The sequence below is a fragment of the Dermochelys coriacea genome, chromosome 5 (genome assembly GCF_009764565.3).
Source record: "Dermochelys coriacea isolate rDerCor1 chromosome 5, rDerCor1.pri.v4, whole genome shotgun sequence".
NCBI classification, from domain to species: Eukaryota; Metazoa; Chordata; order Testudines; family Dermochelyidae; genus Dermochelys; species Dermochelys coriacea.
In genome coordinates this window covers 15,308,672-15,324,876 of record NC_050072.1, presented here as the reverse complement: position 1 = coordinate 15,324,876, position 16,205 = coordinate 15,308,672, and the positions used below count along the sequence as shown (strand labels likewise).

General features: G+C 43.1%; 1 protein-coding gene across 3 annotated transcripts in view; it reads left to right on the top strand.

Annotated features, from left to right (window-relative positions):
* The first annotated feature begins 3,144 nt into the window (after nucleotides 1-3,144).
* Nucleotides 3,145-16,205, top strand: part of SMAD7 (SMAD family member 7) — a 40,423-nt gene continuing 27,362 nt past the window's right edge. Inside the window, exons 1-4 of one of the 3 annotated variants that reach the window (XM_038403361.2) lie at nucleotides 3,157-3,306; nucleotides 4,779-5,375; nucleotides 6,756-6,809; nucleotides 13,312-13,386. In XM_038403361.2, the coding sequence (XP_038259289.1) occupies nucleotides 4,877-5,375; nucleotides 6,756-6,809; nucleotides 13,312-13,386 (628 nt within the window). In that variant the 5' untranslated portion in view covers nucleotides 3,157-3,306; nucleotides 4,779-4,876. Of the gene's footprint in view, nucleotides 5,376-6,755; nucleotides 6,810-13,311; nucleotides 13,387-16,205 lie in introns of all 3 variants that reach the window. The other 2 variants (XM_043514716.1, XM_038403363.2) reach the window with 2 other exon arrangements.

The following is a 16,205-nucleotide window of genomic DNA, read 5'->3' as shown; positions in this document are numbered from 1 at the left end:
GGTCCCTTCCAACCCTGATATTCTGTGATTCTACCACAGTGAAAAGGTTTTGAGATTCTATACATTGCTATAATAAAAAGAGGAGACCTTAAAAAATAAGGTCACCGCTGAGGCTTATGAAAGAGCTACTAAAAGAAATAAATGTAATTTATTTTCAATTTTTCAAGTCTCCAAAGTGATCATTAAAAAAAAAAGATTGCACTGTATTAGAGCGTCAGCAAACTGAAAAGCTGTTGCCCTTGCCCTGGCCATTAATCCTTTGTTACTTTAAGGTTAGATTACTGGCATGTTTCAGAGTAGCAGCCGTGTTAGTCTGTATTCGCAAAAAGAAAAGGAGTACTTGTGGCACCTTAGAGACTAACAAATTTATTAGAGCATAAGCTTTCGTGAGCTACAGCTCACTTCATCGGATGCATCCGATGAAGTGAGCTGTAGCTCACGAAAGCTTATGCTCTAATAAATTTGTTAGTCTCTAAGGTGCCACAAGTACTCCTTTTCTTATTACCGGCATGCACTCCCCAAGGGGCTGCATCTTTCAGAAATTGCAGAATGTAGTGACCCAGTTGTTAAGCAAGTTTACATTTACACCTGGAATATAGTAGTAGTAGTATTTATGTATTTATTTGTATTCCTGTGGCACCTGGGAGCCCTAGTCATGGAACCTGCTGGGCTCTGTAGAAACACAGAACAAAAAGACAGTCTGTCTGAGCTCTGGGTGAAATTTCTGATGTCTAGCCTCCCATTACCTCCCCCATAAAGCCCTAGATCAGCCTTGATAAATTCTTCACCCATATGCCCTGAGCAAATAAAAAATGGGCAAATAAAATACTTTTTATTATCACCAATCATATGGATAAAGAATAGGTGAGTAGATTTTATTCCCAGGATGGTATGTTTTCCCTAAAATTTTGCAAGCCAGCCCTAAAGATCTGGCTTCCAACTACCATAGGCCTTGATCTGTCAATAACACAAACAACTTTGATGCACGTGAGTAGTTAGTATTGAGTCCTGATGTGTGTATTTGCAGGATAGGGCCTACATTTGATCTTGCATTCCTTGTGCATCCAAAGCACCTGGAGAAGTCAATTCCAGGAATTCAGTGCATCTACAGTATGTACATTCTAGGACTTTTTAGAATAATAACTCTTGGGCTGTCTGTGTTTTATGGGTTTTGTCTTGTTTATTTCACTACAATTACTTTGGAATTAAGTTTGTTTATAGCAGCTAGTGTTTCGAGCATGTGATTTTGGAAACTTGGTTCTATTTCCAACTCTGTAACTGACTTACTGTATGACTTTAAGCAACCAACTTGTTGGTCTGGGTCTGGACTCAGACAACACTTATGCATATGAATAATTCCTTTAAATCCAAAGGACTACTTACCTGTGTCAGTATGTGCAGGATTGTGGTTCTCAGGATTAAAGCATAGCACATACACATACAAGTCACTTAACTACTGTATCTCAGTTTACCCCCCTGCAAAACTGGCATAATAATTCTGACTTCACAGGGGTGCTCAAGGCTTAATTTAGTACAGATGTAAGGTCCTTTGAAGCATGCAAAGTGTTGATATGATATTTTATTAATATCTGTGTCTGATTTTCCTCCCCTTTAAGAAAGGGGTAATAACACTTACCCACCATTGGCCTCTGATGACAAGTGCTGTGCAAGTGCCAAGTGTTTTTATTACATTGTACAGAATGTCTTTGGCTATACACATTAACTTTAACTGTTGGTTTTCTTCATAGATTTTTTTTTAATATTTGCAATTTAGTTCTTTATTTTACACAACCATGGTCTTAGGCCTCCATCCTGCAGTCAGATACGGGGCCTCTGGATAGTCACAAGGATAGACACTGAACAATCTGATTCCAGGATTTAGGTCTGACTTTTTCGGGGTATTTTCTAAACCCCCATTTATTATCCAACTGAAATGAATCTTTTATGCAAGAACCTCTTGTATTCATGGTACATTTTCTTTATGAAGGGCCCAACTCCCTGCTCCACCTGCACCCTACTCAAAACAAATCTGCCACTCACTTCAATGCAAAAGGAGCCACAAATAATACGAATAATCTTGCGTTCAGAAAAACAAAAATGTCAAGAACGAGAGGGCAAACTCTTTTTGAATGTGAATGCAAACCATGTCAACACAAAAAGAAAAGGAGGACTTGTGGCACCTTAGAGACTAACAAATTTATCTGAGCATAAGCTTTCGCGAGCTACAGCTCACATCATTGGATGCATTCGGTGGAAAATACAGTGGGGAGATTGATATACACACACAGAGAACATGAAACAATGGGGTTTATCATACACACTGTAAGGAGAGCGATCACTTGTCAACACACACACACCAAAAAAATTCTATAGAGACTAACACATTTAGTAGAGCATAAGCTTTCCTGAGCTGCAGCTCACTTCATCGGATGCACGAAAGCTTATGCTCTAATAAATGTGTTAGTCTCTAAGGTGCCACAAGTCCTCCTTTTCTTTTTGCGGATACAGACTAACACGGCTGCTACTCTGAAACCTGTAAGGAGAGTGATCACTTGTCAACACACACACCAAAAAAATTCTATGGCGCTACCCCTAACAGCGGCATCGCCTATGGAGCTACCCCTAACAGCACCATCTCACTGATAAATATCCTCTCGAGTTAACCTCCAGGAGCAATGACTTCCTTGGTGCACTGTACCTTGATCGGTTTCAGAGTAGCAGCCCTGTTAGCCTGTATTCGCAAAAAGAAAAGGAGGACTTGTGGCACCTCGCGGCATCCGATGAAGTGAGCTGTAGCTCACGGAAGCTTACGCTCTAATACATTTGTTAGTCTCTAAGGTGCCCCAAGTCCTCCTTTTCTTTTTTGCATCTTGATCGTTTCTTATTTTTGGGGGTTCTTTTTGTTAAAGATCCTGGATGGGGTGGCTGAAGGTGATGCGCCTTCTATCCACTTCCCCGGCCCGCTCTCCTCCTCCTCGCCCTGCAGGCTTCAGAAGGAAATACAAAAAAAGCAAGCGAGCAAGAAACGCTTTTAGAAACCCGAGCTGTTGTTTGCGCAACACAATCACTTTTTTTTTTTTTTTTTTTTTAAAGCGACTGGGTGTCTAGACGCCCACGTGATTGGGGGCCGGGGCCGGGCAGCGATCCTGCGCACTGCGAGTCACCGAGGCAAAGCAGGGAGGAGGAGGAGGAGGAGGAGAAGGCGGCTGTTGGCTGGCTAGCGAGGAGAGCTGGCGGCCGGCGGCGGCGGCAGCAGCAGCAGCAGCAGCCCAGACGCAGAGGCAGAGCGACCATGGGCGCTGCTAGGTAGTAGCCACCACAACTGGGAAACCCCCCTCTTCCCCCCCCCCCCGAAGGACGAGCAACTCCCCCTCTCTCGCCCAAGGGAAGACAGAAGAAGAAGGTGTGCGTGGGGGAGACAGGCTCTTCTGCACTGCGATCCCCCAGAAGGAAGAAGGGAGTGGAAAAAAGGAGGGGAAGGAGGAGAGGGGGAAAAAAAAATAATAAAAAAAAAAGCAGCAAAGCAAACCGGGCGAGCCAAGCGAAAGGAGCAGCTTTTGGGGTGTGTGTTGGTAGCCGATGCAAGGACTGGAGAGCCTGCCTCAGAGGAGGGGAGCTGCAGCCAGAAGAGAAGGAAGAGGAGCTAAAGGCTGCATTCGCATTTACTAGAGAGAGCGAGACAGAAGAGAGACCTGGGGGGGGGGGGGGGCTGGTGATCATTTCAGCCCCCCTCATTATAGGATCCTCCCCTGTCGCTTCTCACCCATCCGTGGCTTTTATTTTGTAAGGGCTGGGTGGGAGGAGAGGTGGGGGCAACTGTATTTTATTTTATTTTATTTTTTTAAAAAAAAATCTGTCCCTACCTCCTGGTCTTTCTGAAAGGCAGGCACACCGAGAGGGAGCGGATCAAGCCTTTCGGGAGGAAAGACAGACTCCCCACTTTTTAAAAATACACAGATCTGGGTTAGCAGCCGCCTCGAGGATTTTTGTGTGTGGATTAAACTCTTCGATAAGAAGAAAGGGAAAAAAAAAAGCATCAGGACGAGTTGGGCTCTCTTTTTTTTTTTTTTTTTTTTTTTCAAGGATGTAACAACACTCTTGGATGCATTTTTATTTTTGAAAACATTTTGATTATTCATTCAAACGTCCACATTTTAGGGTTTTTTTTTAAATGCGACGTTATTTTGGCTCTTTTTGAAAAGAATCCACCCTATGTTATAGAAATTCCTTTTTTCCCAACCCCCCCTCCCCAAAAAAACCCCTTCTTTTTTGATGGAATCTGTGGATATGTTATTACTAAGGAAATAGGTTGGGGTTTTTTTTTTTAAATCTTGTGCCTTGGTTTTGCAACAAATTTTTGGGGGGTGGGGAAGACCTTTATTATTTCTTTTTCTTTTTTATTTAAAACAGTCACCCTCGTCTGAAACCAAATGTGATCTAAAGGTTTTGCAATCGCTTTGACAGACCGGCATCGGGAGAAGATCTGTTATTCCCTTATCTGTTTGAGGGGGGCATGTTTTCTGCAATTCTTCTTTTACGCTGAACATTGATTCCTCCTCCCCCATCTCTCTTAGTTTATATTTTTCCCATTTCTTATCTAGAGGTGGAAAGTTCTAAATATAAACCTATAAATTGTAGGATTTTCAGTGGATTTTTGAAGGATTGGAGAGAGACAGAGGAAACCCCCCAACCCTTTAAGAGACTGGCATATGTTACAGATTGTTTTGGCTCTGCCACAACCACCAGCCCTCCTCCCCACTGTATCCCTATCATTTCAGGCTGCTTGTGTTTGCTGCCTGGACTCGGATCCCGGATTCTTCATGATTTGCGGACGACATGCTCGTTTTTTAGCCGGGGAACCTTCTTCTCGTCCCGCATGTTCAGGACCAAACGATCGGTGCTCGTCCGGCGACTCTGGAGGAGCCGTGCGCCCGGCGGCGGGGAGGAGGAGGAAGGGGAGCCCGGCGAAACAGCAGCGGACAGCCGGGCGCATGGGGCTGCAGGCGGCCGGGGCTGCTGCATGGGCAAGTCGGGGAAGATCACCAAGGCTCACCTCGGCTCGGAGGCGGAATTGAAGGCGCTGACCCACGCGGTCCTGAAGAGGCTGAAGGAGAAACAACTGGAGGTGCTCTTGCAAGCGGTGGAGTCCAAAGGGGGCGCGCGGACCTCCTGCCTCCTCCTGCCGGGCAAGGTGGACTCCAAGCTGGGTCAGCATTGGTACTCTCTCCCTTTGCTGCTGGGTAAAGTGTTCCGGTGGCCGGATCTCAGGCATTGCTCGGAAGTGAAGAGGTTATGTTGCTGTGAATCTTATGGGAAAACTCACCCGGAGCTGGTCTGCTGCAATCCCCACCACCTCAGCAGGCTCTGTGAACTAGGTATGGCTGAAGGCGCACAGGCTGAGCTGGTGTGGGTGGTAAGGGTGGCGAGCGGGGGGGGGGGGGGGGGGACTGTTGTGTGGACAGAAACCCGGGCAGGGGTAGCACAACATTGGTTCTTAGGACGCAACTATATTGTCCGTGTTTGTGACACATGCAATGGTCGAGGCTTCCAGTTTGACTCCGGCAACATTCCCACGTACTTTAATCCTATGGAAGTGTTGTCTGAGTTAGGGTTGCAGGTTTTTGCCTGCCTCTCTTTCCTTCCAGTGCTCTTCTGGCACGACGGGTTTTCTTTCGGTCAACGCCGGGGGTGAATTCATACCAGCAGTAAAACAAGGATGTGGTTCACTACTGTATTTGTGGAGCGGGCTGTGTACAAAAAGGGAAACGTGTAGGTGCCTGGAACCCTTCAAATGATGTTCAGAAGATAATTTTGCCTTCTGTAGGGCTGATGTTTTGCAGAGAGGTCCCAGTGAACAGTCATAATCTAGACTGCTTTGCTTTAGAAAATGAATCCCTTGATCTGATGTTTTAACAGCATTCCCTGCCAGTCTGGGATTTACAAAGCAACCCAACATTGGAAGTTGGTGGTTCACAAATCCTCCACCACCCCTTCCCAAGAGAACGCATAATTTATGGGTTCCAGTTTGTCCGATGCAAGCATGCTTCCCTCTCCCGCAGTCAGCAGACTTCGCTTTCCAAATAAGACCCAGAAACGTTTCACAGAAAAGTTGATCCGCTAATGGCAAAAAAGAAAAAGACGGAAAGTTTTCAAATGCCGTTTTCTTTTGTTGATGGCAATGGGGGGGGGGGGGGGTTTGGCACGTTTAACTCCCATGTTACCTACCCGATGGCCTAAAGGAGCGATCCCTGATTTGCATTCCACCCCCGCCCGTGTTTAAACATTGCAATTACTTGTAAACTTTGCTTAGTTGGTGTAGAATAGAAATCATCCAGTTCTCAGTAGTGGGTAGAGTTGTGGGAGGGCAGAGAGAGGTAAACGGCAGCACTTGATTTTTTTTTTCTTGCCATTTCTTTTTTCCCGTTTCTGTGAAATGTTAAATGTGTGTGCAGCTAGCAAGGATTATCTGGCAGTCTGGATCAGTTGGTGATTTCCAGTGCTGGAGTGTTTTAGCCGAGCCAAGGAGGCCCTGATCAGACAGCCAGAGTAGCAGATAGCAGGGAGACTGGCGCCAGGCGGCCCCTTTTGTTTATCTGACAGCTAAATATCAAGGCAATCACCGCCTAGCTGCCCTGCCTCCAACCCCCAGAGCTAAGACAAACAGTTTTGCTAAAAGAATGCCACTGTTATCATAAGTTCCTATCTTTTTTTCTCATGGCTCTGCCTTTATTTTCTCTGTGCTTTTCTAATTCCAGAGTCTCCCCCTCCACCCTACTCCAGATATCCAATGGATTTTCTCAAACCAACTGGTAAGTAGACCTTTTAAAAGTAGGCTACTGTCTTCAGATAAAAAGGGAAAACATGCCTTTCTCAGGGGGGAATGTCTCCTTCTTTTGTTTTACTTCTTATGCATTTCACTTTTTGGCTGTTTCTGTGGGATTTTTGCCCCTTTGCCACCCCAGTGAGTTAGTATATGATTTGGCTAAGAAACCCTCTAGTTTTAAAACCCAGAAACTATAGTAAGTAGTCCATTTACATTGTTGCCTGTTCTAGATGTACTTGTACCAAGTAACTTGAAAACTCGGAATGGGTATGCACATAAAATAGTGTGAGTCAGTAGGTTTTGCCAACTTTGCTTAATGAACATCTGCAAGAAGTATAAAGTCTTCCTAATATACTTTACAATTCTAAGTAGTAAATGGAAATTCATGACTTGTCAACTCACTATATTTGAATTCTAATGAACTTAGATTGGTACAAGGTACAGCAGAGGATTCTAGGAACATTAATTTTTGTTGATACAAATAAGTGTTGGCAAATCTGGTTGTACAAATCTTCTGTTTAAAAAAAATCATCTGTAATTAAGCATTACCAAATTAAAAAAATGGAGGGGAGCTAAAAGTTTCTAACACAGCTCTTCATGCCTATTGCTTGTAATTGAATGGCACCGTGCCAGGGCAGAAGCCCATTTGAGGCTGGCACCAAGCTCTGTTGCGGTTGTCTGCATAAACTTCTGGTTGGCAGCAAGCTCGCCCTGTGTTAGATAAATAGGACTGGCACTGTGGAAGGACACAGGTTTAGTGAAAATCGGAAGTGGGGATGAAATCAGGGAGGTGCAGAGCTCCACCAACCCCCTTCATATCTCTCTGAAGATGAATGGATCTAAAGTATTGATTATAGCACAATTATCTTTCTGGTTGTGCCCTAAAGTCATGCAGCACCCATATGTAAACTTAAACTCCCTTTTTAAAAGTAAAGTACTAAAATAGCTTTGTTCCTTTTTTGTTCCAGTTTCAGGGCTGATTTTCTAAAATTACTGCTATTCAGTTTGTTGGAGTTGGCTAGTTTCCGGAGTTCAAAAACTGTTAAAACCCCGAGGCCCTTGCCTGATAGATTTCTCTTTTCATTGTGAAGTGTCTTTCAGTAAATGCTCTTTAAAAAAGAAAGGGGGCGGGGTTTGCAAGTTATGAGGATATTTTAGAAAACTGGGAAATGGGCCTAGGGCCCCATCCAGATGTTGAGTGTCTCTTGTGATGTCAACTCCCATTGAAGTTAAGTTGCTTAGCACCTCATAGGAAAGTACTTCTTGCCTTCAGAACTGGATCCTTTTAACTAGGTTCATTTTCTCCACTGTAAACTCTGATTGGAATAAGGAGTTTTCTCTATGCCATGTGGAAACAGGCACAGCTGCTTAATAAATGAATGCATTTAATATGCACAAAGCATGTAATATTTTGCCTGAGCATTAAAGAACACTAGACAAATGTTCACTAATTAATGAGGATATATCAGTATGATTATATCCTACATTCCTTACAAGTGCTACTTACATTTAGTAGGTTTCAGAGTAGCAGCCGTGTTAGTCTGTATCCGCAAAAAGAAAAGGAGGACTTGTGGCACCTTAGAGACTAACAAATTTATTTGAGCATAAAAGGCTTTCATGAGCTACAGCTCACTCCATCCGATGAAATGAGCTGTAGCTCACGGAAGCTTATGCTCAAATAAATTTGTTAGTCTCTAAGGCGCCACAAGTCCTCCTTTTCTTTTTACATTTAGTAGTTGCTTTGATTTTCAAGGATTGTTTCTTTACACAGGCAAAGAGTCTACTGAGTAGTTAAGAATTTTATTAGAGAAAGAGAGTTATCATTTAGACAAATTCTCGAATGGATAACAGAATGGTCCCATAGAAACTTCACATGCTTAGATTTGCATATGTGATTTCCCCCAATAATGACTTTTTGCATAGGGCATAAACTAATTTGTAAAGTGTTCAGGAGGATAGCAGCCAACATAAAGCTATAGGAAAGAAGGGTTAATGATTGCCTTCAGTTTCCTGGAAAGATGTTAGGATAAATCTATTAGCAGGGTTTAAATATCCAATCTACCTTTGCCAGGATCTCATTTTCAGTTAGTGGAGTGATATATTTATTCATTAGCAAGTGTTGACATAAGGTAACAAAATGTGTGTAAACAGAAAAGCCGCAGAACATGAATGTGCCATTTCGAAAGGAAAAGTTCTTCAGATCAGCCACTAGGAAGTGATTAATGCTGCCAATCGGAAACTCAAAAACAACTGGGTTACTCACCAAAAAGTTTAATTTAAAAAAAATCCGTTTGGCAGTTGAACGCTGAATAATGTAATACATGGAACAATGACAGAGACAAACAGAAGTCTATAAGTCTGTCATTGCAGGTGGTTGTTACAACTGCTGGCTTCTTTTTTTTTCTTTTGCTTCCTCTTTCATCAAAGCGATTGTGGACAGAATAAAATCGAGAACTTAATGTCTGTGTATCATTGCTATCTCCTGTGGCAGACAGAACCGTGCTGGGATCCTAGGTGTCCCACATTCCTACATTTCTAAGCATTGTGTTGAATATTATTTGCCTTAGGTTGGTTAAGTGAGAAAGAGGAATATTAGCTTACAATGGACAGGTGTTCAAATCTGAACCATTTTAAGCAAGGAGAAGTCCTGTCCTCATTATTCACCAGTGTTCCACCTTTGGGAAAATAGGAAGAGAATGTGGTAGACTGTCCAGGCATGGCAAAGCCATTTTACTTGCACAGTTAAAACAGTTAGCAAAGATCTTTGCCTTTATACCTTGACAGTCTAGAAGAACTATCTGCAGATACTGCTAAGGAGAAGTGTACTTAACAGTAACCTGGACATCTCACATTGGTATGAAGTGTGGTAGTACACAGCTCCAATGCAAGTGAGGAAGACTAATGCATGAGGAGGGCTTTCAGGATCAGGCCTTTACCTAGCACCACTCACACAAGTATCAAAGCTTTTATAACGTGAATGAAGCCTCCTAGCCCCCCTGTAAGTTAGCTACATATTAATACAGGAACTATACAGATGGGTCAGCTAAGAGCCAGGAACGTTAGGTGACTTGCCCAAGGCCACACAGCAAGTCTCTAACAAATCTGGGAACAGACTCCAAGAGGCATGACTCCATTGCCCTAAATGACGTGCAAATTTGCTGTGACTTAAATGATTTTCACTAGTTCTCTTAGACAGTACAGTGAACTGTATTGTCCTTATTAAGAGCCTGAATCTGCAGTCCTTCATTCTTTCTCATTAGCTTCAGTGGTAGTGTTATCCATGTTAGGACTGCAGATTGGGACCCCAAACGAAAATGCTCACTGGGGATGGGAGGTTGTCGGAGATGTCCTTGACTGGTCAGATGTGTGGAATTTTAGAGGCAATGTGATGGGGGTTCAGTACAATGAACTCTAAAGTAGAGAGGCCGACATACTGTTTATCTAAAAAACCCCGGTTGCTGTTCCATGCTGATGAGCTTTAGCGGAGTGAAACACATGTCCATGGTTTGCATCCATGAGCTGGGTAATCATGACTCATTTCTAAAAGCTACCACCTGTGCTGGAGGAAAGGATTTCCCGTGCCAGAGGGATATTGGTGGCCTTGCATGCATGACACTATTCAGAATGCTCTCCTGTCTCACAGCTAATTTATACTAGTTCGGGTGTTTGAGTTTGTGAAGGTGTCTGGGCTCGCGATTTAACAGTGTGTATTAAAGATCCTATCCCTTTTCTCTTATTTCCCTCTCACCCCCTCAAAGGCTATTTATCAGGCTGATCTGTCTTTACTGGCTGAGGCTGGCTGGACATGTTCCCTCTGGAGGCAGTCACAGAGGTCTCCCAAGTGTAATATGAAGTGCTTTCCCCCCACTTCCCCTAGGGTGTGAGCATGACAGAATTCCGGGGGTGACTTAGCTCTGTCTCAAACTCTACACATCTCTCTCTCTCACTCACACACACACGCACGCACGCATGAGAGAGTATATAGTGTGGGCACTAGACTGGATGGTCATCCACTGACTTCTGTTTGCAGGGGAGAGTTAGGATCTCTCCTGTGTCTGTCACCTGATATTAGGATGCAAAAAACTACTCGGGCTAAGCATAAGGCCCGTGGATTGCTCGTGGTCCTCAAGTGTTGTTGATTTTAATGGGAAATGAAGGTGTAGCAGGAGACACTGCGCACCTCTCAGGGCCAGGCCCCTAGTCATTACACTGTTGATGTGAAGAACATGATTTCATGTCCTTTGGAAACAGCTCACTTTACAAAGAAATCTGGAGTGAAAGGGTTAACATGTAGGAACTTCAGATGAACCACTCAACCTTAGAGTGTTTCACTGGTACCAGAAAAAAAAAATAATTAAAAAATGATAGTGCTCCATATCAGCTAGAGTGCTTGGATGAGGCCTGGATGATGCTAAGCATGCAAGGCTCAGCTAGCCAAGGGTTAACACAAGGAACAGGAAAGGATCATCATGCCTTTTGCATAGTCTATGCCTGCTGGGGTGTAAGAGGGAACATCAACAGTGGATCCAGTAATGGCTTATTCTAAAGCGAGGCCCGTGACCCAGCGCTGTTCTCAGTTTAAATGAATTGATAAAAGGAATTTGCTATTGGATATTAGGGAGTGGGTTCAATTGAAGTCTGGAGAGGGACCAAATGAAACTTTACTGTGGTACTTCATCAGTGGGCAGAGCTATGTTCAGGGAAAGGTCCAGGCTTTAGGGAGGGTCTGAATGAGGCCCGGTTTCTAATGTGCAGCCTTGAGGAAGAAACAGAGAGCTGTTCTTTGTGTTTGAATTCAAACTGTAGGGTTACTTTATCTCCACAGCAATTTTATGGTTAGGATTGTGTTTTTTAAGTTAGAAGAAGTGGACATATTGCTATGACTGTCTTCTGCAGTCTTGAGGAATAGATCCCCCAAGTTACTTTAAAATGTCTGTCTGCATTGCTAGCAGAAGAATCTGGTTATATTTGACCCTAGAGCAAGATGACATGTAAGGGGCAAATTATGGCTTTTTGATGTATAGCACAGGTCTCACATTGACTCCCAAGTGGGAGTGCAACATGTTCATCTAGAGGCAGATTAGAGCTGGATATGAAGCACTAGTCCATAGTGCAAACCAGTACCATATTTTTGACACCTGCATTCAGAAAGGTTGTGAGTGTATTGAGGGAAAGCATCAGCAAAAGCATTTGAGAGTGTTCTCAAGGGAAAGATACAAGGGAGTTATCTGTTCAGATATACAAGTGGACAGGGTTTTTAAAAAAGCGTATTTCCTTGGAACATAGAAAACAAACTACAAAACATTTAGAAAGTGTATAGTATACAATATTTCACAAGTAAGTCCATTTCCTGTCTCCCCTGTTGTTTTCAGTTTGATTAACTGTATCCTGTTAAATGGTATATTCCTGTTATGGATTATACTTTATTCTGATAAAATGAGATTATACACACGTGTTTTTTCCTTAGGTTTTCAGTAGTGAGTGCTTGAAAAAAGTGTGGGGGACAAAAGACTCTATCCTATTGGTGCTGTGGCCCTTGCTTTAAGAGATGATTTGTAGCTGAAATGATGTAATTTAGGGTGCCCTAATTTTGCATAACCAACTGTGGCAACTTGCCAGGAGCCTGAGGGTTGCATGTACAGTCAATTTTTTTCTTGACTGCAAATGCCTTTAACCACAGTATTTCCTTATGTTTGCATCTTCCCTGATGGATGATTAAAAATTGCTTGTATGGGTTCATCTGCAGTAAAAAGGTTGATCAACCTTGACCTCATGCTGCAATTACAGAAAGGGAGCAGTTGCAGTTTTTGGACTCCAGGGGGCCAAACTTTGCCCCTCCCTGAACTGAACACTTCTAAATGTCAAGAGGAATAGCTAATGAGACAGATTCTTTTCATCATAAAAGCCCCTTCAGTGGTGCATGGAGAGAATTTGGTCCAGTCAGGCCTCTTTGGTGCATACACAACTCGCTGGGAAGCAAAGTAATTTACAGTCAGTGGAAGGGAAACTGTACGAGTTCTCAATGAAATTAGCAAAAAAGACAGGAACAAAGGAGTAAAGTTGACGTTGGACTATTTGTGACAAAAGTGGAGTATTTTTTTCTCTGTCTTTCAGTTTAATATTTCCACCTGGCCAACCTAGTTGTGTACTAGATTCAAGGTACAAAGCAGCCGTTTAAACTCTTTCGGCACTCTGTTAGTTACTTAAAGGTTGGCAGACCTGATTTCTTTAACCTGTGACTTGGACAAAAAGATTCCAGCCCTCGTATAATTTTTGCGTGTATTGAGTCATGATAAAGTGGTAGTGTAGAGTTTAGACAAGGATGATGAGTTTAAGGTGGATATATTATGATGAAAGGTAGTGTCTGTGCAGACAATTAGTAATAGCTTCCTGTTGAACACTTTGGAATGTGTGTTCTGTTCTTGACATTGTTTACAGCATGCTAAGAAACTAACATACTAATTTCTTATTTTTTCCCTCTGCTGCAGCAGATTGTCCAGACTCTGTGCCTTCCTCCACTGAAACAGGGGGAACTAATTGTCTAGCCCCTGGGGGGCTTTCAGGTAAGACACATTATCTGTGGTATGCTTTACTCACTCAGGACTCTTTACTCCTAGTGCACCTAAAACTCCTGTTGGTTTTAGGCTGTAATGAAGTAAGAATGATGCTGGGACTCATTTTCAACTGGAGTTGGGCACCTGGGGATGAATGGATGGACTCCGTGAGGAAAATTTAATTTTGATGGTGGTTCACTATAGGGTGTAGACTATTTATAGAGAAGTGAGCAGGTGAATTACAACTGTATCCTTACAGAAAAATTCAAGGTCAGTCCCAGCCCTTGTCTTATTTACACAGGTGGAACCTTTGGTTTCAGTGGGGCTAATTGTATAGATAAGGAGAGCAGTATTTGACTGGTGGTCTTGAATCTTTGTGGGTTTTTGTTTGGTTAGCGTAACTAGTTTCTGCACAGCATTCTGGCTACAGTACATTCAATAATGGCATCAGTGGAGTATATTGTACCCTTGCATGAGGACAACTGATCAAGTAGGTCTTTTCCATTCCAGCCATTGTGTTCTTGTATGATACTAGTCAATGGTTGCCTGAAAACTGTCTATAATAGGTTAGCAATCAGCTGAGAAATATTAAGGCAACCATATATACATTTTATATATCGCGGGCTATATGGTATTTCCTTCTGCATGGGACTGGCAGGGTGATAGAGAGGGCACATGGGAGCCCATGCACAAGGGGCAGGTATGTACAGTATGGCTCTCAGATCTGGGGAACACAGTAGAGTGGTTGGCTAGTAACATGGCATGATCTGGGGAGATCTGTTGGGGTGGATACAGCACCTGTCTCTGCACAAGGATTGCTGTGTTGAGGGGAGAACATTTGACTGCACCTTTTGTACAAGTGCATGAAAGGATATTTCCCAGTGCCCTGCTCTCAGTATCCAGCAAATCTTTTTGGCCTGATTTTCAGATATGCTGTATCTCCACAGCTGGGGACTTCAACGAGAGCTGCAAATCAGGCCTTTCAAAGGTATAATAATACCTTATTCACCTCTTTCCTTTCCCCACTAGAGCTTTGCCTTTCAAGAGGAATGGCTGAGTCCTAAATGTAGTTACTCTTGTATGTATGATCACCAACCATAATTTGTCTGAAAATATGTACCTGCGTCGTCTAGTGTAGGTTGGAAGATACTTTCCTCTGTCAGTGAGTCTCAGTGATTTATGATTTGTGGAGCATTTACTCCGTTCATTGTGCTGTGACTGGAATTTTAGAAATATGTAAGTTGCTGGTTGCTGCTGCTGCTGTGTGTGTCTTCTCTCCAGGAATTGCATTTGGTGTGGATGTCTTTAAGTGAGCCTTGTTTGTTTTTCTTTCAGTGTAATATATACCCTGCCTGTTATTTGAGAGGGAAGCATATTGTTTGTTCAAAGACCCTAATGAGAATTAATCAAAGGGAGGGGGAGAAGGGCAACTTGTGGCTGGTGTCTTTTTTTGGGGGGGGGTGTCTATTGGTGGTTATAACTTTCGAGAAGAGGGGGGGGGGTTGGAGAGGAGAGACTAGAAAGAGAACAGAAACAAGAAGTAAAACAACACAATAAGGATGTTAGATAATTTTTTTCCCCTCATGAAATATGTGGGGTGGGTGGGGAGGGATTGAGTTCCACAGGATACCACATGAAATAAGTAAAGGAAGTACTAGCTTTTAAAAGGGGGCTTTCTGAAAAGTTTGTGTTATTGATAACATCTCGTCTGTCTAGTCTGCTCCTGAGGAGATGGGGGAGGTGGGGGTTTGGGCTGCAGGAAATAACATAACTTGCCTATGAATACCTTCTTAAGGAGTTTGCTATGGAAGTTTAATTTCATAGCACAGCAAGAACTGGCAAAGGTACTCTACATGGGAAAGGTTTATTAATATATTCTCTTTCACAGCCTCCAGAAGAAGGCACTGTTCCTTTTGGGGTGGTTTTTTGGGGGGGGGGGGGTTTGGTCTTGGGTTATCAAAAGTTTTCCAAACCCTCCAGAAACAGAGGAAACGTTTACGATCATTAACCACTCTTTTCCCCCCACCAGTGTAATTGTAACCATTTAGTTTAATGAGGAGCCGATAGGAGTGTTGACTCATGAAGGGCTACGGTTAGCTACACAAGCCATGAAACAAAGCCGAATGCCTCCACATGAAAGAGCATTTGTTTTGAATTTGCTCTGATTTACTAGCAACTCGGTTCCACACACAGAAGTGCAGCTTTGAAAATTCCCAACTGGAGAGACCCAGTCAAGCAAGGAAAATAAACCACACTTTGCAGCAGTTCTCTTACGCTAACTTTCTCTTTTCTTTTTCTACAAACTTTGGTAGCAGAACAGTGTATTTGAACAGGGCTTTAATGAGCTATTGTCAAGGTGCACTTGGAGTGTTTTATTTCTGTCTGAAGGGAAAAGCTCTATCTTATCTCCATTTAAACAGACAATGGTATCAAAGATGCCATACATAAAGCATATCCTCTCATCTTCTTTTCACTCTTTAGAACTCGGGAGTTATATGGTGAGTTGCTTTATGACTTTATCCCAAAAGGATGTTTCACTGAATTAAAAAAAGCCCCAAATTGCTGTGCATCTGATTAGATTGTTCTGACTGTCCAACTGCACAGCATTGGGATTGAATGGATAAGGATTGTGCTTGGGCCCCAAAAGGCCCTAATATAAGGAGTCTCTCTGGCCACCACTGAGGAGCAGGCCACCTCTGGGGTGGAAATTGGCAGTTGTTAAACAGTGCTCAGCCACACTACACTTAGCAGTTGCAGGGCAGGGAAATGAAAACTGAACCAGTTGAAGGTAAAAAGGTAGGATATAGAAAGGCGGAAATGCAGTCACC